The sequence below is a fragment of the Corapipo altera genome, unplaced genomic scaffold (genome assembly GCF_003945725.1).
Source record: "Corapipo altera isolate COAL_440 unplaced genomic scaffold, ASM394572v1 61153, whole genome shotgun sequence".
Classification (NCBI taxonomy): domain Eukaryota; kingdom Metazoa; phylum Chordata; class Aves; order Passeriformes; family Pipridae; genus Corapipo; species Corapipo altera.
This window is the reverse complement of record NW_020884958.1, coordinates 879501-901416: the sequence shown is the minus strand read 5'-3', so window position 1 is coordinate 901416 and position 21916 is coordinate 879501. Positions and strand designations below refer to the sequence as shown.

The 21916-nt window shown below is 40.8% G+C and overlaps 1 protein-coding gene across 1 annotated transcript; it reads left to right on the top strand.

Moving 5' to 3' along the window:
• Positions 1-3300: 3300 nt before the first annotated feature.
• Positions 3301-20790, top strand: FKTN (fukutin). Its single transcript, XM_027663809.1, has 9 exons — positions 3301-3488; positions 4810-4869; positions 6969-7172; positions 8618-8895; positions 9929-10061; positions 11703-11832; positions 12921-13054; positions 13669-13796; positions 18438-20790. Exons 1-9 carry the CDS (start codon positions 3321-3323, stop codon positions 18649-18651), a joined length of 1449 nt encoding a protein of 482 aa, XP_027519610.1. The 5' UTR covers positions 3301-3320; the 3' UTR covers positions 18652-20790.
• Positions 20791-21916: the final 1126 nt, after the last annotated feature.

Sequence of the window (21916 nt, the reverse complement as noted above, 5' to 3'; positions counted from 1 at the left end):
GCTGTAACCATGTACTTTTCTAATACTGTATTTAATAATTTTATTATGGACTCAAATATTAGTTTTGTTGCAGATGTTATTTTTCTATGAAGAATATAGCAAATACCATTTTATTAGCTCTCCTAATACAACTTATTTAATGATGTATTTTATTATTACTAGGCTTCCTGTTAGAACTTGTGATGTCAGACATACATTTTGAAATAATACTGATTTGCTGGCTTAGCCTGTTAAAATATCACAGCAGCATGAATTCAGAAGAATATTAAAAGTATCTGCAGGCCTGATATGAAGAAACAGTAAGAGCAGACTGTGATTTTTTTTTTTTCCCCTAATATAAGATTTTCCTATTTCCCATGAGTAATTCATTTAAAAATCATGTATATTGAGATTGGCTCCTGTTTGTCACAAATTACAGAAAATGTAACAATGTATAGGTATTTAAAAGCATTCTTATGTCCTCGATGAAGACACATTATGATACCCGGTCATTGAGACAGGAAGTATTTTGGAGAAGAGGTTCAGAACCAAAAGATCCAGAGCTTTTTTTTTTTTAAAGCTACAGGATGATACCAGTCTGTCAAAAGCTCTCAGCTTTGGGTCCTCTCTTGGCTTTTGAAATGTTGAGCCAGGGTGTTCCATCACCTTGGTTCTTAGTTGGAAGCTTAGTAACAATAGTCAAATCATTCATAATAATGAGAGAGCTAAAAAAAAAAGTAAAAAATCATGTTACATTCTTCATGGAAAACTTCAGCTTGTCAGTGAGAATTACTGGTGTCATATAGATTGTTTAAATCTGTTTTCTTCCCTCTTATCAAGTCCAGAGGCCTAGAAATAGTTTTCAGGTACACATTTAAATCAGCTGTTTCCTAACTGAAGATTGTTTCCTGGTATCACCTGAAAACTGTTGTGTAAATTCATGCTGATAACCCTTATCCATAATTAATTGGTTCCTTTCCTACTGGGCCAATGTACTTTTTCTTATGTGTATCCTTTAGCCCAGAAAAAAATGAACATCTAATTATGTTAAATCTTATTATTATCAGTGGTTCCTTTCTGTCCATCACAATTTCTCAAGAGGAGGAGAAATTTAACTTCTAATAAATTGGCTATGGTGTTCAGTGGGAAGTTAAAATTAACAAGAAAATTAACTAAAAAGTTTGGGTTTGGGTTTGGTTTTTTTTTTTTTCAGAAATAATGAAGTTGACAGGATGGTTGAGCCCTTAGTGTTTATTTTGCATCTGGAACTTGAGCATCTCTAATTATTTACATTGTGAACAGTTACCTGTAATCTCTTTTTGCAGAGAAGAGTACAAAATAATTCCCAGTTAATCTGTACCTTCTTCTGCAAGTTCAGTGGTTGGGATCTTGGGGCAAAGATACTCAAAGGTGACATGGTTCTTAGTTAACAGTGTCTGAATCTGTTTCACGCATTTTTCTGCAGATGTTGTTATCCCAATAATCTGTGTATAATCCTTTTCTTTTTACTGCAGTGGACACCTGACTGGGAGTTTTAGGGGATCAGCTGCTGGGAATTCAGTTTTGAGGCCTGTTCTTGTCTAGGACTGTGGTACACAGACATCAGAACAGGCTGACATCTCCTCACACCACCCAGCCACTGGCTTGATCTTGGGTGTTCAGCTGTAGTTCCTCTTTAAATTTCCCTTTTTGGAAGGAAAGGGGATGTTTACAACAAGCTAATGTGTAGTAAGAGCAGACTATGACTAATCTCCAGCCCTATGTAAGAGCATTTAAATTATAAACTTTTTTTTTTTAGCAAGCTGTAGTGCAACCTGCAAGGTGGATTTGATATGCACAAATGTAAAAATGTATTTTTTTCTTTAACATTTAGTTAGAAAAAAGCTTGAAGTGTTTTATACTGTGACTTGTGACTTGCAAGTTTTGGTTTAACTGATGTCCTAGATGAACATAACATGTGACTTTTTACCCTTAAAAGGATGGATTTGTTATATAATAGTTTGCACAGATGTCAAATTTTGCTGCTAACATCTACTACATTTTTTTTTTAGTAAATGGGGATATGAAAAATTGCCTTAAGCACTTTAGATTTTTTTAGACTGTTTTTTTTTTTCGCTGAACTAGTGTCTCTCAGTACCCATCATCATACAAGGATGAGCGATGCCACACTGCTTCCAGTGATGTTTTGTTGCAGCTGGTGCAAGTTCTGTACCTGCAGCTGGAGAGGGACACCTGGAGCCCAGGGGGTTACCTTTTTCCTATGTGAATCCGTTTCAGGGATTTGAGGGGTTGTTCTTTGGCAGTGGATTAGACCTTTTGAATGTCTGTGGTTGAAGCCACCAGGCATGTTGTGCTTAATACTCCCAGATTCTCTGCTCTGGAGCTGATGCTGTGTGGTGGCAAAACAGAAATTTTCTGCTCTGTGACCAACAGGAAGAGTTCAATTTTCTTTTCTTTTCTTTTTTTTTTTTTTTTTTTTGTTTGTTTGGTTTGTTTTGGTTTTTGTGTTTTGTGGTTGTTTTTTTTTTTTTTTTTTTTAGTAATGATTACTGGTGATCTTTCAGAGTTAAAACAATTTCACAACTTGTGAAGAACTAAAGGGTTTCCCCTTGAGCTCTTAATATATCACATGAGTGTAGCTCCCATTTGATTCTGTGGAAAACAGTATGAAGAAAAACTGTATGAACTGCAACAACGGATGTCAGTGTCAGGATAATTAAAAAAAAACATCCAGGGGATATAGGTGCTTCTGCAAACACCAAATATTAAATAAGTGGCAAGATGTGACAGGTTCATTTCTTAGCCACCCTCTACACAAAAAAAAAAGCAGAGGCCAGTGTATAAATCCTGCTTCCTCCCTCGTCCCGTGTTTCATATGAAGACTGGGAAAATAATCTGAAAGAATATTGGGCTTTGTCAGTGTTTTAGTTGAAGGACGGTGGTTGTTGGTGGGGACGGTGGTCGTGGGGTGACTTGTGTTGGTGTTGTCCCGCAGCATCACTTTGTTTGTGGTAGGGAGGAGCCTGGGCGTGTGTTTCCCTCGGCGCAGAGCCCGGTCCTCCCATGTCCCGGTGGCCCCTGTGACGGAGCATCCCTGGACCGGGGATGGAGCGGGGCGGGGGGAGAAGGGCGGTGGTCGCAGGGTAGGGAGGCGTGCGTGTGTGACACGATGTTTTGTACTAATACAGAAATCCTAGAACCTCCATGTGCCTCCGTTCTCTTTTTTTTATCCAGGGCGTGTTTGGGGGTTTTTGGGGAGGTGGTTGGGGGAGCTTTACGACGGCGAGAGGAGGTGGCTTTACGACGTGTCACGAGGCTTTGCGGCGGGGGCGCTTTACGGTATGAAGCCGCTGTGCGGTGAGGGCAGCCGGGCAGGCGGGTTCCGAGGGCTCCAGGGGCTCCCAATGCAGAAAATCAACAGGAACGCGGTGCTGGCGCTCCTGTCGCTGGCCAGCCTCGTGTTCCTGCTCTTCCAGCTCTGCTACTACAAGTTCTACCTGTCGCAGAAGGTAAGGGAGCGCTGCCCCTGGGCGTGAGTGGGTGGTCACTGCCGTCGTCGAGGGGCTTTGTGGGCGTTGATCCCGCCCCCTTTCCTCCCCTCCCCCCCCCTCCCCCCCCCGTAATTCCCTGGAGCGGCTCGAAATTCCTGCAGTGTGGGCGAGGAGACAGGGTCTGGTAGCAGGGGTACAGTCAGGTTTCGGTTGTCAGCCCAGTATCCAAGTCACCGTGTCATCCAGGGGCATCCCATGGGAATGATGCTCCAGCGCTAAGCCGCCACGTCTTTTAAGTCTCAGCTCTTGTTCAAAGACTTTTATATGAAAACTGAAGTCAAACCAGGACTCTTGGCTGGCCACCTGTTGGCAACAGGTTTTTCAACACTGGTGTCCTGGGCAGAAAACCCAACGTTTTCTGCAGTTTTAGTGCTTTGTGTCTCAGTGTTCATAATTTTCTCCATATTACAGATTAAGTCCTGTTCTTATACCGGGAATGCTTTTTATACCTGCTTTTTTATACCGGGAATGCTTTTTATACCTGCTTTTTATACCTGGAATGCTCAGGCAAGTGATTTTCTTGTAACAGAAAGAGTTAATTATTACTGTAAATTAGGTAAATGTTACTGTAAATTAATTACTCAGGTGTTTTCATAGTTTACAGTTGCAACGGAGGAATTCTTTTTATTTTTACAGAAGAACTGCGTAGGTATCAAGTTTCCTGACTTTGAGGGTTGTTGTTTTTTTTCCTTAATTAATTAATACAGACTTAATTAATTAGTGCCAGGTGGTGCTGCAACCTTTGACTTCTTTCTTCAGTTTCTGATGGTTAAACGTCAAGGCTGTGAATGAGAAATTCTTCCTACTTTTGAAAAGCTTAAAAGCTGAGCCACAAGCTGCCCTGACCTTTATCTTTAGGATTAAATTGTCTAGAATTACACCTGGAAAGACTGAGGCACAGTCCTGCTGTCTCTCTCCCCCAGTGGTATGTGCCTGATAGTGTTTGTCATCTCCCTGTTTTATGTTTACTGGCATACTGACTTGGAAACCTGAGACCTCATCACACAATCCCTGCATGTCTGGAGGTCCCCAAAGCTTGTGTTGTACTTCTAAATATACCAGTCCAGGGAAGTTGTTTATGATTTCACATTCAGTGCTGTACTTGAGTGACCAGAGGCAAAACCACAGCTATAACTCTGAAGTGCTTACTTGGATAAAAGTCCGTGAATGTCTTGTTAAGAAATCCTAAGCAAGGATTCAGCTGAAACTTTGGGGTTTTTTCTCATCTTTCTCTCTCCTCCTCCCCATCTTTTTTTTTTTTTTTTTTTTTTTTTAATAGAATGGAGCAGCTTTTTCCAAAGTCAGAGGAAGCCAGTCAGGCCAGGACAGCACTAGATGGGTATGTACATGCCATTGGTTCATACAGCTCTTCCCCAGGTCTCATCAAGAACTCACATGGAATTGCAAACTCAGGGTCCAAGTCTCTTCCCTCTTGATACAGTTCCATGTAATAATAATAATATAAACGATTTCAGTCCTCATAACCCAATGGCAGGGATGCCATTAGGTACTTGAAATGAGATTTTTTTTGGTTGTTGTTGCTGTGTCCTGCTTAAGGTTTGCAGGATTGAGCACAGCCAACACATCACCTCACCCTTGGGGGGGAATGGGAAGCTCAGTTATCATATTTGTAGTTAGGATTTGTTTGGAAACACTCTTACAGAAGTCTTTTGTTAACTGATCTCCCAGTGGAAAAACAGAATAGATGGGTAAAGGGAAGGATGTGCTGGGAGCTGGCTGCCTTTCAGTCCAAATGCAACATGATAACATTGCTAGTTAGCAAAATAGCCGTTTAAAGGCCCTGTTTCTGCTGAGCAAGAGGGAAGGTGCTCCGGTTAAGAGCTCCTCCTGGACATAACCCAGACCAACTGCTCCATGGGCTGCTTGCTTGTGCCAGGAATGTCTCACCATTCTTGGAGATGACATCCCTTGGTGTTGGGTGTCACAGTCAACTCCCAGTCTGTGGGCAGGGTTATTCTCAAGGTTTAACTGGCTCTTAGCACATCATCAGTGACACAGCAGAATGTTCCACGGTCCTGCCAGGGACCTACTGCTGTCTCCAGGGCCCCTGCAGTGATTTGTCCAGAATACTCTGTTTCAATGTGTTTCTCTTGATGGCTTGACATCAAGGCCATCTCTTTCTACCAGCTGTTTAAGTTTCAACTGAAAGCATCTGTTTTCCTAGAGAAGTGATGGGGTAAGGGAGGGGAAGCAGACACTTTTGCACAGATTTGCTTCATATCATAAGTCTTATCTGCCAGTTCTAGTTACAGGTGTATTGTGAGCACATCAGTTAGCTTTTAGCTCCATGTAACTGAAATCACTAAGAGGGTGGCCTTGCTTCTGCCTGTACCACCTGCTGCTGCCAAAACTCTGTTGGTCACCCACATCCTGTCCTTCTGTTTTCACATCTCTCTGAAGCCAGAGCTTCTAAGCCATTAAGTTTAAACATTATAGTTAAATACATCAGCTACATTTTAAATAGTAGGATGACTATGACTGCTGTCAATGCCATCTGTGTGCCACAGACATTTAAATTAGCTTGATTAAAATTCTCCACTGAGTCAAGTTAATAAATCCTCTCATCAGGCACAGAGATGGTACAGAGACTGGTACAGCTTTTAACCCCTTAGTACTTGCATCCTACCTTCTCAGTCAGTCCTCCCACATGTACAGCAGTCCTTGTACCTGAGGTCTGGGCTCCCTGTTTGGGATTGAGTCAAAAGCCTTGGAAAAGTCCAGGTGTGAACAGTGTCCATGGCCTTTGCCTTGTGGTTATGTGCAGTGTGCCTTTGTCTGGCTTTCCCAGACACATCCTTGTCCTCTATGTGTTTGGATGGGACTTTACAGGAGCTGTTGCTCCAGAAGCTTCCTGGGGGTTGAGTTTAAGGTGACCAGAGTTCCCCAGATCCTCCTTTTTAAAGATGGCACAAGATGTGCCTTTTCTCAGAACAGCTCCTGATCACTAAGACCTTTAAAGATGTTGCAGAGAAACCTTGAAATTACAGCAGCCAGCTCCCTCAGCAGCCACATACACATCACATCTACTTCTATAATCTCTGGTTTATTCAAGTGCTTTCCAACTCAGTCTAGAGTTGGAAAAAATCTTGAGTTTAGCCTAGAATCCTTTCTCTAGTCTAGCACTCCAGAGTTGTCAGAAGTTCTAACTGAAACTGGGAGGTTTTTACTCTAGTCCTAGAGACCTGAAAAACCTGAGAGCAGTCTGTTCTTATGAAAGAGAAAACTTCCATTTGGACAGTTGTTTGTGGAAGTAAAATGTACACTCAGCAGATGTATTAGGAGATAAGATCTTCTTTCAGTGGTTTGAGTTTTCTTCTCTCTGTCAGAGTTTTAATGTTATATATATATATATAATATTAGTGTTTAATATTGACCTCTGTATGCTTAAAGATGGTGTTTCTGTCCTCTGTCAAATAGCACGTTGTTAGGAAGTTCCTAGGCTTAATATCCAGCCATAATATTCCAGTGTATTTGATTGATCCTTTGATTCTGGGACTGGTTGATAAAGACATTGAGCAGATCAGAAGCTCTCCTGATGGCCCCAGTCCAGAATGCAAGTATTTCTGTGCTTCAAGAGACTTCACTACGTTTGCACTACTGGACAAAACATGGAAACATGAAGTAAGTGTCTGTCTGCAGTACACATTTGTGTATTGTAATGCATTCAGCTGTTCTATGATGCTGTGGCATAGTACTTTCCTGATTGTATGAAAGCGTCTGAATTCATTTTGTGGTAATATTTTAGGCAGAGGAAACTTTGTTTTAAAGTAAAAGTTATCCAGGTACTAGCCTGGATGCATTAAGGGTCATTTACAGAGAGCTTGAAGTTCTTAGAATATTCATAAACACTTGCAATAAGAGGCCACACAAAAAGAAAAGAAAGAAGATCTGTTAGAAAGGAAGAAGGACAACCTTAAGTCTGTGATGTAGGTGCAGCTGTTATAAATCTGGCGTTTGGGGATTTATCAAGGAGGAAATGCAGGTATTGATGTGACAAGACTGTAAAGCTGATCGTAGTCTGCTGGTTTACATTTCTTTTAGTACATCCTGGTACTTAGTACCATTTCATGTAAAACATTGGTACCTCTGCTTCTCTTTGGTGTTAGGAGTTTTTTTTTTATTGGATGTGTTAAAAATAGAGATGTAGCTCGTGATGAAGGACAAAATTGAATCTAAGATTATCTCATCAATTAAGTCTAATTGGGAAATATTTATTAGATTTAATTTGTACAGACTAAAGATACCAGTGACAAACTGCTTTTTGCTTTTTTTTTTTAAAAAATAGAAAAAGCAGGAGACAGAAATGGTTTGTTACTATTTCAGTGAAGAACTCAAGAGCAGTGTCACTCTGGACTTGATCAGCAGTTGTTTTACCCATGACTGTAAAGGAATTAAAGAAACTGAGAATAAGTTTGTGTGGCAGCACACTGATATAAATCCATCTCCCCATTCCTTTGTGGTTCACTGATATCTGTAGCATCCAGAAGAGAAGCTGATATGCTTATATAAAACATTTCAAGGAAGGGCAATTGGAAGGATTTTCAGATGCTGATTGGCCCTTTTCTTATCAACCAGAGTTTCTTTCCCTTTTTCTATGGAAATATGAAACCCTGTTACCTAGTACAGTGTTCGGTGTTTGGTGAGATTCAGACAAATATTTATTTGCTTTATAAAAGAAGATTTTGCAGTAGTATTTTTTGTATTAGTGGCGTTGTTATTCAAGGACTTAAGAACACCAAGTTTGGCAGAAGAGTAATTTTAGAGAATGGTTTGAGAATGCAGTGAAGGGTGCTATGGCAAGGAGCAAACCTAGTCCAGGCATGGCTAACAATGTTTATTTGTTGTTTTATTGAATAGTTTGAAGGACAAAATTTAAGGAAATAAGGTGGTTGGAGTTGCTTGCGGCTGTTGATCTTCATCGTAGAAATTTTCGATTCATTTGTGCTTAAGTCTGATAAAAAAATGAAAATGGGTAATAATGTCAGTTAATAGTAAGCAATTTAGCATTCAGTGTTTGTTTTTCTAATCTTCAGCCTGCCCCAGCTCCTGCCTCTCTCTCTTTTTAGGTGGGTCTTTTTAGAACTGCTGAGAAAATGGGGTTCCAGTGGCTAAAGATTATAAACAAGGACCCTCGCTTGGATGGGATGGATGACCTGTCTGGAATGGAAATTCCCTTGCACTACATATTCAAGCTTGCATCTCATGCCATTCACCTGGTGGTCTTCTATGAGAGAAGTGGAAATTACCTGTGGCATGGTCCCCTGAGGCTCAAGCAGCACATGGACAGAAAGTTTGTACCTTTCCGGAAACTCCACTTTGGTCGCTACCCTGGAGCGTATGAGAAGTGAGTTTGGAAGAGGGGAAGTAAAAAACCATAATAGCACTTCCAGAATAACTTCTGTGTATAAAACTACACTCTTTCCTGGAGCCAGGTTGTAAAACTTAATGTGTAATTCTGAACCATAAAGTGCAGGTAAAATAAGATATGGAGGTAAATCCAATTCTGATTTACCTGAAAAGAAGAACTTTACACTATTCATAAATTAAGAGCTACATTTTAGAGCAAGTTGCTCTGCAGCCAGATTGAAGCAGACAGAAAGGTGAGAGCAGTAAGAGCAGTCATGTCTGAGGTACCAGAGGATCTTCTGCTATGGTCAGTAGTTTACCACATATATTTAGAAGTCTGAAATCTTTTGATAGCCATCTGTGCTATCAACACAGGGGTGAAGTAGAAGTGGCAAAAAATTTATTATAGACAGATATTTTATATAGATATCACAGTGTATCCAAAAGTTGAGTGTGGGTATGGAACATTAAATGAAAAGGGGAAACAACAGAAATCCATTCAGGAACAGTCCAGATAATCCGTGTTAAAAAAAATTGAATAAAGAGAGGTGACATTCGTACCATAAAGACATGTGCCAACCACTGGATTTAACTCATGCTCTTAATGCTCTGAGGGGATTCTTTTCTAATTTTTAAAAGCAAATAACCTTAAAGTACAGGGTAAAATTTGGTTCTTAAGTGCATCCCACACTTAGGCAACTAACCAAATAGCCTGAATTTTCAAATGCACTAAACATTTCTGAACAAATTCAGTGCAAATTGTGAGTCAGTAAAGGAATCAGTGATCTGACAAACTAACTATGGGCTTGTAGGCATAGAAACTCTTTTTAAACAAAATTTTTAAAGTGTGTGGGGAATTTGTTGAAGCTCGTGTTGCCTTTCTTTTAATATAGTTGGGTTTGGTTGCATTTGGACAAAGGAACCACTGCCTGTAGTGTGCATTAAGATTTTAACTGAAGTTAGAGGAAGAAGCACCTTGTGGTTTTTAAGGGAATTAAATGGGGTAATGTGTTATCTTCCTTTCCCTGCAGACCAGAACTTCTGCATGTTTTCATCGATGACTTAAAAGTTCAAATCCCAAAAAATCCGTCCAGTTTTCTAGAGGAGATGTCAAACTCTAGATTCCTTGAATGTAGGTACAGAGAAGCTCGGGCTTTCTTACAGGTTAGTGGTAATCAGGTGGTGTCTCTAGAATATAATGTGTGTTCTCACTGATTGATTCAAACCTAGGAACAGTTCACTGTTTGCCTAAATGGGACTGTTTGCATACCTAAAGCTTAAACACAGACCCTGATTCTCATTCCACAGAGTTTAAGTGGTAATAAAATCAAAACTTTACCTAAAGATTATGAGGGAACCAACATGTCCATAGTTCTCACACTGTTACTGTTAAATAGGTCTCACGTACGTAAGAGTAAGATCTTGTATATGTTTGTGGCTGAAAACTTTTCTTATGGCAATTCTCAAAGTTTTGTGTAGTGTTTCACTTTACATTTTTTGAACTATGTGCTGCAGTTTCATGTTCTTCATTTGGCTCATTTGAAATGGTATATTTATTCCAAAGTGACTTATTTCATTGCTTTTTTGACTATGTAAGCTAATGGGTTTACCACTATTTAGAGCATTATATTACTAGCTGATTTAGTAGATAGTAGAAAAGTTTCTGCTGCAGTCTGGGCAGCATTTTGTCCTTGTAACTTGAAAGGGGACACGAGTTATAAAGTGATCAAGAGTTAATTAATTAAGACAATTAAGCAATTAAGACTGTGGAGGCAGAATCAGGTCACTGAATCTGAGCCATCTCTGAGTTCATGAAAGGGGAAAAAAGGACAGTGGAGGCTCCATTCTTCAGTCATTTATGTCTTGGGGAAAGGGAGAACCATTCTTGTTCAGTCTAATAGGCTGTAGTTTCCTGTACATGTAGCAGGACAGTCACTTTACCCCAGGGTGTGTTGTCACTTCTCATGTGAAAGACTGGAATGTCTATTCCACTTCAACTCTGGAGCCTCCAGGCGATATTCACCTCCAGGCAGAGAAAATGTGGCTTTGAATGTTTATTGAACTTTGCTGGAGCTTGAATACTGAGATAAGCAGGTGGCACCTCTTTAGAAAAGTATCATTTCAGCCGTTGGTTGCCCAAGAGCTCTTCAAGAAATCAGCCATGAGGCTGAGAGGTGTGTTGTTCCTTTGTTATACTTGGTGATGTTTGCCCAGCCTGCCGTTCTGATTTTGGCTTTGCACTGACAAAGTGCTGATTTTTGACTTTGCAGATCCTGCCACAGGTGTGGCTGGAAGATGTTCAGGGATTTGTGTTCATGGTGTTTATTCCGTGGCCGTTTTTCCTTAACATTCAACATCCAGTTGTAACACTTGGTAGCGCCAGATAAACTAATCACGGAGTCCTGGAGGTTGGAAAAGCCTTAATGTGCCGAAGGGGACTGATTCTGGCCCTCTCTTCCCCCTAGGCTCAGGTTATTGACTTCAGCATGTGCAGAATGAGGGCTCATCCATGTTGCTGCAAAATGATGAGAATCAGTGTCTAATATGTAATTTCTTAACCTACTCTACTGTGAATTTGCATTCTGCTGGTTTGGAAATACTGAAGATTGATGTTCCAGAGTTTAAATTTAAACTTGCCGTTTCAGTGCATGGTCTCAAACTGGGCTGTACATGTAAAACCAGATACTAGTCCAGATATTAGATAAGTAAATTTTTTAAAGTAATTTTTCCTTGGGACACTAAAAAGAATGAAGGGACATGTTTGCTCTCTAACAATAACTTTCTTCCTCTTCCTTTGCCTTCCAGTTGTATCCCGATGATGCCTCTCTTGATGCAGTGGAATTCAGAATAAAAGCAAAATCCTTACTTCACCTGGCTGCTCTGACACTCAATAACTTGGGAGTAAAGTTCTGGCTGAGCAGTGGAACATGCCTTGGTAAAACATTTGTGTTGTGTTGCATTTTTAATCTCATCTGAAATTTTAAACATTTCATCCTCCATTACTTGTGATGTCAGCAGAGGCCAAATGTACTGGGTTGGAAGGTAATATGTGGCATTAGCTGTATTTTTGCTCCGGACAAAATGCTTTCTTTACAAACCTGAGCCCTGGAGATGCTGGGCAAATTTCCACTGAAGAATTTAATTTTGGCAGTTATCTTTGTTGTGTTCATCACTGCTAGAAAGTAATCAAGAGTTCCCTAATTTGTGTGACTTGGAATTTACTGAAATGCTAGTGGGGAAACCCAGTGACGGACACATATTTCTGCTGTACATGTAGACTTGCCTGATTTTTCTCCTCATCCAATTTAATAATAAACATAGTTCATGTTTATTTATTTTTAAAAACCATCTTCTAATACAATGTGAGCCTATTAGAGTAGGTAATGCAAGCTTTCAGTTCTAGTGAAGATGGAAGTAGTACCTTATCCCTGGTGAGGATTCTTTTGTTACTGAAACAGTTTGTGAAAACTTGTGTGTGCACATTTGACTTGTATTTTTTAATCCTGGGGAATATAATTTTCTGAATGAACAGTTACTAAAAACTCCCTTAATGAAACAGACAAAAGGGTGTCCCACTTCTTGTCTTTCTCTTTTGCAGTGGTGATTGGAAGATGATTAACATCTTGGATGCTCTACAAAACAATAGTTGCAAATCAGAAGCACAGCTGTTGCCCTGTAGCTGTTCATTGCTGATTAGATTTGGGTCCAGATAAAGAATATTATTTTTCTATAAAGACATTTAGATTAGAAAACTGAAGATATTTTATCTTTGAAAGAGTTAGTGCTTTCACTCTCATTCTTGGCTTTCTGGGGGGAAAGAGCTGTGACTGTAAGTGCAGTAACATTTGTTTTCTTTGTGGTTCATTTCAAACTAGAGAAAGGCAGAAGTCTTGTTTATGGCCTCAGTCAAAGACTTCTGCCTGGTGACTTCATGGCAATTCATTTTTATATTGCTTTTGTTCTACTGAATTCATGTTCCTCAATTAAACTTAATTTTTTTCTGGTTTATTTTCTCCCCCTTAGGCTGGTATAGACAGTGCAATATCATTCCTCACAGCAAAGATGTGGATTTGGGAATCTTTATAAGGGACTACAAAGCAGAAATCATTCCAGCCTTTCAGAAGGCAGGGTTACCACTGAAGCACAAATTTGGCAAGGTACAGAGATGATGAATACTTTACCTCATGTAGGTTTGTAAGTTTGAGTACAGTTGCAGATCACTTGTGTAGAAGTGGGTATCTGAAATCTCCTCATCAGATGCTTACTCAGTAGGGTTTTACCTAAACAAAGAATTGCTGATTTTTGTGTGTTCTCTTGGACTATGTGTGAGAAAATACCCTTCTTAATAGCTTCAGCTTTGTTTGAGAGATCTGAATTTCACCTCAGAAGTGTTTAATGAGTTTTAAAGGGGTCTCATCTATGTCAGTGGTGCTGAGGAAACATAAGGCAGAATTTAGTCCCTGAGATTGGATGGGCCTTGTCATACTGGGAGGATTGGCACTGAGATTATTTTGCTTGTAGCAGAAGGCAAGGAGATGGTGCTGAAGCTTTTGGGGCTAAAGGGAAGAAAGGGAAGGTAGCTCCACTGAGGTGCAAAAAAATTTCTAAGGTTCTTAAGGCATTTTAAAAAATGGCACAATTAGTGTGTTTTCTTCACTTAGGATAGGAGTCACCCTGTATATCTGATGAAAATAATTTTGTTTTCTGACCTGCTGATGAAAGTTGCCTTGTATTTTTATGTGTATATACATTGTGTATTTTTGTCTTGCAGGTGGAAGACAGCTTGGAACTCTCTTTCCAGGGAGAAGAGGATGTGAAACTTGATGTTTTTTTCTTCTATGAAGAGGAGGACCACATATGGAATGGAGGAACTCAGGCCAAATCGGGCAAGAAATTTAAGTAAGAACTGGATTTGTACCACTGATAGGAAAGAAATTGAAGTTACTGTTTACTGTTGGCATTTTTTGTGTTGTGGAGGTTTTGCACTCTGAGACCAGGGTACTAGAAAGAGAAGAGTCCTGTGCTTTACTAGAGAGGTGCTGGGCTTGGGAAATCCAAAGCAGTGCTGGCATATCATGTATCAAGCAGATCTTATCTGACTGTGACAAGCTCCAAAGTTACATAAACACCAAGATGAGAAAGAAATCTCTAAAACACAAATCAATTTTGCAGTAGAAAATTAATCCTTAGGCAATTATCGTAATGAGGAGACATTATGGCAAAAAAACCTCAACTGTCCTTGCAAAGTAAACCCCATAATTTAGGATTTTAAGGTAATGATTTGGAATACTTTATTGACTGTAGTGTTGTGACAGCAATGCACATGACTACTTATTGTTCATGTTGTGAAAATGGAATTTTGAATAGGATCCTAGGTGTCTTGTTTCATACCCTTCAGTATTAAATGAACAACAGCTTCCTAATCTAGTCAGCAAACTGAATATACGTTTTCTTAGTTAAATTTGTTTCTTTCCATCACCCACCTTCATTCAGAAGGAGACAGTTGCAGACTAATTGAAAACCTTGCTGACTTCTGTAGGATTTCTGTAGGATTATCATAGAATCATAGAATCAGCTGGGTTGGAAAGGACCTCTGAGATCATCAAGTCCAACCCTTGATCCACCACCACTGTGGTTACTAGACCATGGCACTAAGTGCCACATCCAGTCTCATCTTAAAAACCTCCAGGGATGGAGAATCCACCATTTTCTTGGGCAGCCCATTCCAATGCCTGATTGCCCTCTCTGTAAAAAATTTCTTTCTAATATCTACCCTAAACCTCCCCTGGCAGAGCTTAAGACCATGCCCTCTTGTCTTACGGATAGCTGCCTGGGAGAAGAGACCAACCCCCACCTGGCTACAACCTCCTTTCAGGGTGTTGTAGAGAGTGATGAGGTCTCCCCTGAGCCTCCTCTTGTCCAGGCTGAACAGCCCCAACTCCCTCAGCCTCTCCTCACAGGACTTGTGCTCCAGTCCCTTCACCAGCCTCGTTGCTCTTCTCTGGACCTGCTCCAGCACCTCAATATCCTTCCTGAACTGAGGGACCCAGAACTGGACACAGCACTCGAGGTGTGGCCTCACCAGTGCTGAGTACAGGGGCAGAATCACTTCCCTGGTCTTGCTGGTCACACTGTTCCTGATCCAGGCCAGGATGCCATTGGCCTTCTTGGCCACCTGGGTACACTGCTGGCTCATGTTCAGCTTCCTGTCAATCCAAACTCCCAGGTCCCTTTCTGTCTGGCTGCTCTCCAGCCACTCTGTCCCCAGCCTGTAGCGCTGCTGGGGGTTGTTGTGGCCAAAGTGGAGGACCTGGCACTTGGCCTTATTGAACCTCATCCCATTGGAATCAACCCATCTCTCCAGCTTGTCCAGATCCCTCTGCAGAGCCCTCCTGCATTCCAGCTGATCAATGCTGCCACCCAGCTTGGTGTCATCTGCAAATTTGCTGATGGTGGATTCAATCCCCTCATCTAAATCATCCATAAAGATATTCAACAAGACTGGGCCCAACACTGATCCCTGGGGGACACCACTAGTGACTGGCTGCCAACTGGATGCAGCCCTATTCACCACCACTCTCTGGGCCCAGCCCTCCAGCCAGTTCCTAACCCAGCACAGAGTGCCCCTGTCCAAGCCATGGGCTGCAGCTTTTTCAGGAGTATGCTGTGGGAGATGGTGTCAAAGGCTTTGCTGAAGTCCAGGTAGACACATCCACAGCCTTCCCCTCATCCACCAGGTGGGTCACCTGATCATAAAAGGAGATCAGGTTGGTCAGACAGGACCTACCCCTCCTAAACCCGTGCTGGCTGGGTCTGATCCCTTGTCCATCCTGTAGGTGCTGCGTGATTGCACTTAGGATGATCTGCTCCATCTTTTATATTTTGCCTGAACTGTATTTGCTTATATTTGTCTTATAGGAACTTAGTGAACTTAGTGGCAGAACATCCAGTTGGTGATAGTGTCTGAGTCCTTGTCTTAGTTTCTTAATTCTTAAAGGTTACAAACGTGGCTTTCTAATTCAATGAGAACTAGATAATAACTTTGCTTAGGCACAGGAGTGTAAGGAAGCCAACCCTCTAATTCTGAGCTAGTGCTTCTTAGTCTTAGTTTAATGAATATAGAAAAGGAGCAAGAAAACTGCTTGTTTACCATTATAAAGGCCCCGAGCCGTGACAGAACATAGCTGTTCAGAATCCTTAGCCAAATAATTCCAGTTTTTAGCCCTGTCAAAATTTTGGAGGAAGGTAAAGTGAGGAGGTCAGTCAAAAGGGAAGTGATTGTTTGGTCATGCTGAATCCTAAATCCACTCTAACAATTTAAAGGAATCTCACTAGCTGATTATGTGATATCAGAAGAGATAGTGGTTGCTACTAGATCATCACACAGAAGGGTGGAATTTCTCTTCTAAGATATTTATGTTTTTAAACCTGAAATGTAAAAGATGTTCTCTTCAGAAAGCTAAATATTTGCAAAAGCATACTTTCTATACATCTTGCCACATGAAAGCATGGAAAACTGAATCTTCTCTCATTTAGTCTCTAAAATATCTTTTCATAGTCCATTTTAGTCTGTTTCCTTGGAGAACTGATTTTCAAACCTCACAGCCTGTGTGTTTTGCATTCCCATGTACAGAAATACTTTCCCAGCATTGCAGACACAAAGAGGGATGTGCATCTTCTTATCTTGTCTTGGAGTTGCAGCAGTTGAGACCTCCTGTTTGTTGCATTCTCCAGCAGAGAATAAGTATCTACAAAAACTGACTCTGGGAATCAGATCTGTACTTTAGGCTTTAATCCTTAAAATGAGTTAATTCCGTAGGTTTTTAACTAAGAGGACTTTGTGTAAGTGTCTAATCCTTTCAGTGCTTTCATGTCCAAAGATTGATAAAACTGAAATTGGAAGAAAAAAAGTTGTGAGTAGTGTGTATGTACCAGAGCCTTGTCCCAGCAACTTGGCATGAGGAAATGGTGAGCAAGGATTCCAGCAGTGTGAAGCAATACTGAAAAGCATTGTTTTTTGTCAGTCAGTGTAAACATCAGATTTTTAGTAATAGTTAAATAATTATTTGGGTAACAATTCCAACTGACTTTTTAATTTGCAGATTAGTTTATTTAAGTTACCTGTATGTTCTCCATAGAATTATTATTCAGAGCTTTCTGTCTGGAGGATATATCATTTCAGTGGTTTGCTGATAACTTTTTTCTTTTAAATACATGTCCACTGATTTCTGACAAATTAATTATTTCCTGGGTTAATAATAGCTGAAGAGAATCACAGAACAGATTGGCTTGGAAGGGACCTTAAAGATCATTTCATTCCAACCCCCTGCCATGGGCAGGGACACCTTCCACCAGACCAGGTTGCTCCAAGCCCTGTCCAACCTGTCCTTGAACACTTCCAGGGATGGGGTAGCCACAGCTTCTCTGGGCAACCTGTGCCAGGGCCTCACCACCCTCACAGGGAAGAATTTCTTCTTAATATCTGATCTAATACTGCTTGTTTCAGTTCAAAACCATTCTCTCTTGTCCTATCCTTACATGCCCTTGTCAGAAGTCCCTCTCTGGCTCTCTCCTAAGCCCCCTTTAGGTACTGTAGGGCTGCTTCAAGTTCTACCCGTAACCTTCTCCAGGCTGAATAACCCCAACTCTCTGAGCCTGTCTTCATGCAAAATAGCTATTTGATGTTCACAAATCCAGTAATAAAGTTTGTTTACCTTATTTTCCCCTTAATATCTGGCATTCTTTTGCTTTTTTGTTTAGTTTAGAGTTAATTAGTAGTCTCTGGATATATATCCAGAAAATGTTTGATCACTTTGTTCTTTCCCTCCACTTAAAGCATAAAGCAGAGTTATTTTCTGATACTGTTTCCTCAGAGCTTAGAAATAAAATTAACTTTATGCTTACAAGAACAAACATGGAGGGGGTGGTTCTAGTTCATGCAAATGCACAAATCTTTTAACTTTTTTTCAAAAGGACTAAGTACTTATGGTTTCATTTTAATTTGTGGAAAGGAATTTTAAGTTCACTTTTTTTTTTATTTGTGGAAGTCTTCAGAGCTTCAGAAGTGGGAGTTACCCTCTGCAGAAACAGTACATAGACTTTGGCATTTATTTGTTTAACACATCAACTCTGACACTGTGCTCCTATAGAGAGTCATCCTGATTAAACTCTGCAATCTACCTGTGAACTTCCACTGCTCTAAGTGTGTCTCGCCCTCTTGACACCTTTCTAAAGAGGAAACCGTTTAACCCCATTTGTAAGTGGGAAAACAGAGACAGGGACCAAGTGATTTCCTATAGGTGGCAGAATGATATTGGAATAAGCAGCAAAAGAATTAGGAATGCTCCTTCCTACACACGAGGCAGTTTCACACTTACTGTTGATAACATCCTTGTCCTGTATGTGAATAATATTTCATAGATAAGAAGTTATGAAATAAGAGGAAAAAATAGTAGAAGCAGCTTGCTTTCTCCTTGAACTTACTTATTGAGAGGTTTATGTCAGTCTTCTGCCAGTGACTGTTTTTTTATTATGACACAGGTATTTCTTTCCAAAGTTCACTCTGTGCTGGACTGAGTTTGTAGAACTCAAGGTACATGTGCCCTGTGAAACCCTTCAGTATGTTGAAGCCAACTATGGCCCAGACTGGAAGGTTCCTATGAAGGTGTGGGACTGGAAGAGCTCCCCATCCAACGTGCAGGACAATGGTGTCTGGCCTGTCGACGAGTGGGATGATGTTATCCAGATCTACTGACCCCTGACTGCTGTCACAACATGCCTGCTTCCCTCAGAACTATCCACTTGTGATTCCCTGTTGCCCAAAGGCATCAACATCCGTTCCTTTTGTAACTTCTCATGTGTTTCCTAAGGAGACATTTACCTTCTTTTTGCTTAACAGGTATTTTTTCACCTTCACCATGCATTTTCCAGGTGGTTAAAGGAGAAGATGAAAGGCAGATGAAGAGAAGGGAAGCTGAAAGAAAAGCTGCACAAAGGAAATAGAGAAGAAATGTTATAGTATACAGGCAGTTGACTGTTTTAAGTGTAAACAGTGGCCAGGTGGCTTAGACTTTCCTGGGATCATGAAAACCTTCAGACTGTTCACTTCTCAAGCTTCAGAGAGGGTTAAGATGGAAAAATCTCAGGTAAGTCCCTCTTTTTTCAAAGGAGATCCTGTGAATATTCATCTTCTAAACACTAGAGTTACAAGTACCTCAGACGTCCTCAATTTGAGACTGACACATTCCTACAATATGCAACAAGTTGCTCTTGGGAGTGGAGTGTTTCTGTTGCATAGAATCCGCATGGCCAACCTGCTTTACATGTAGGAGATAACGGTGTAATGCTAAATGAATGGATGGAGAAACTATCCACATTGGATGTCTTCCAGTCTGCTTTTTTTCTTTTTTAAGAACATGAAGTTGCATGCTGCTGGGATGTTTTTCCCATGAAAAGAATAAAATTCTGGTTTTGACATCTCAGTTCCTATGTTCTCCCTGTGAAAGTTTTGACTGGGTTTCAGAAAATTAGAGCTATCCCTGCTTTCTTGCAAGTAGGTGGAAAGGGAGGTTGTTCATAGTTTCCTGTTTCACATGGGCTCACAGAACAGAGGCCTCTGAGTACTGCAGATCTTCCCTCTCAGCATCAGCAGGACTGTGTACAAATACCAACTGCTTCACCAAATTTGCAGCAGCATAATTGAAAGTGAAGTGTCAGTGCAACATGAGGCTTTGGATGGGAAGAAAGTGGAAGCCTGTCAGCTCTTTCCTGCTTCTGATTGTGCTTTTCCTTAATGAAGTGAGCTTTCTTCAGCAATTTGGAGGAGGATATTCACTTTTAAAGGAGTGTATACCCAAGTTTGTTCCAGTGCTGCTGTGCAGGGGACAACAAGGGCACTAGAGCTGCTTGTGAGTTACAACTACAGTACATGCTACAGACCCAGGAGTACTGGTGAATCAGTGCCAAGGCACTGGATGGAGCTCGTGTTTACTTGCAGCAAACTTATATCTGTTCATCTGCAGTTTCTAGCAGTGTCCAGAGTGTGTCCAGTTCTGGAGAGGTGGCATAGCCACAACCCTGTGACAGTTTTACTGCTGCATTATTCCAAGTGCACTCTGGGGCTTCCCTGCTGTTGTTGTTCTGGACTGTACTGCATGCTTTTTCCTGCCAATCCCTTCAGTTTCTTCTGCCACTGGAGCTCCCAGAGTGAATTATTCAGCTTCTGGCAGCGACTTGTCATGATTGATGGCTCTTCAGTTGGTATGGTAACTTTGTTAGCTTTGCCTAATTAAGAAGAGAGAGATGTGAAATCCTGCTAACTTGGTAAACATTACATCATATAAGGGATAATTTCTCAGGTAGAATTTTCTGTATTTTTTCCTTTAAGTGAAAAAAGCTAATGTTCTTATGGTTTTCATGTTCATAACTGTTGTCATGAACTTCTTTGTTTAATAACATGCAAAAAGCCTGTAAGTTTTTCAAATGTGATAGATGCTTTAGAATGAAAGAAGAGATGCTGTCAGAAAATTATAATCCTGTCAAATTTTTGACTTTGTATTTGTAGATGAAAAGACTAATCAAAAAAAACTGCATGTCCCTGAAAGGGAGAATGTCTTGAACAGTTGATTATACCTGTAAGGTATTCTTCAGGTTAAACTGTTTTCTCTTCAGAAGATACAAGTGTGTGTTTAACACTGATTAAAAGAAGAAGAGTCTAATTTGCAACTCAAGATGCCGTTTCATCCTTTGTTTTGTCATCTTGGGCAGCATTTACTACAGTTCATTGCAGTTACTGTGACATAATGCACAGAGAAAAATTTTGAACTGTTTCTTACACTGCTTATTGACTGTCTGTCTTGAGCTTTTGTTTTTTAATAAAGATAACTTGGGCACAGCAAAGATATTTGGAATAAGGCACATGCCCATTTGTAGTAGAAAGGATCCTTCAACTGCACAAACAGATTGCACTTCTGCATGTCTCCTGTCATGCTTTATGCAGTGCCCTGACCAGAGATCTCCTGCTTGGACACAGATAGAGTCCCAAAGGGTGGTGTAAACATCATGGAACTGCTGCTGTTGGAAAGTTTGAGGCTGCAGCCTCACCATTCCCATAGAAACAACCAGATCTAGGCATGTTTCCTGTTAGGTTCTCCTGAATTGCCTCATCTGCAATGGATTCTTAATTCTGTGTTACCTTCTTAACTTACTAACCACCTTCCTTTTGAAAGTGCTCTGCAGCGGCGAGCAATGCCTAAATGTTGTTATCAGTTACCTTGGCTGAACGCCTGGTGTCCGCTGAGACTCTGCCTACCCTCCCCCAGAGCGAAAAGGAAGAGGGAAGGGGGAAAAGAAGAGGGGAAAAAAACCCCTTGCAAACAGAGACTGCTGAGAAAGACAGTTTTATATTTACACAGAGAGGGAAAAAATAAAAGAACTGTAAGCACTGAATACACACAGGGAAAACTGACAATAAAGACTACTTCCTCACGAAAGGTGTTTTCCTCCTCCGACTAACAGCCATCTATCCCGTGCAACTGTCCCAGAAGAGAAGAGAGGGAGTTGTTTTCTTCTCATTTCTTTATATCTGAGCTGCCATAACATGGTATGGAATAGCTTATTAGTAAAATATACATCAGGTAACCTATCCTAGTTCCGTTTCCCTCCCAGGGAGGGTTACAAACCCAGTACAATCTCCACCCCTTATTCCATACCATTTTTCATCACACTCATATCCCATATTTGCCTATATCCTGCGCTTATACAGGTCTTGTCTTCTACAGTTGTCTTATCGTTGAGCACCAGCATCAGCTTAGTTTGGGTCTTTCTCGTCCGGTGACTTATTTCCTGCAACACGCAACTCAGAATACAAATTAGTTTTTTCCCAAGGTTAAGTCTTGAGGCACACGTGGGGTTTCTCCGTCTTCTCTCATTATCCACCAAGTATTTCCTGGTCCTTGAGCAAAGACAATCCCACTAATGGGTTACCTTTGCTTGAGGCAGGGTTAATCCAACTGCTTTAC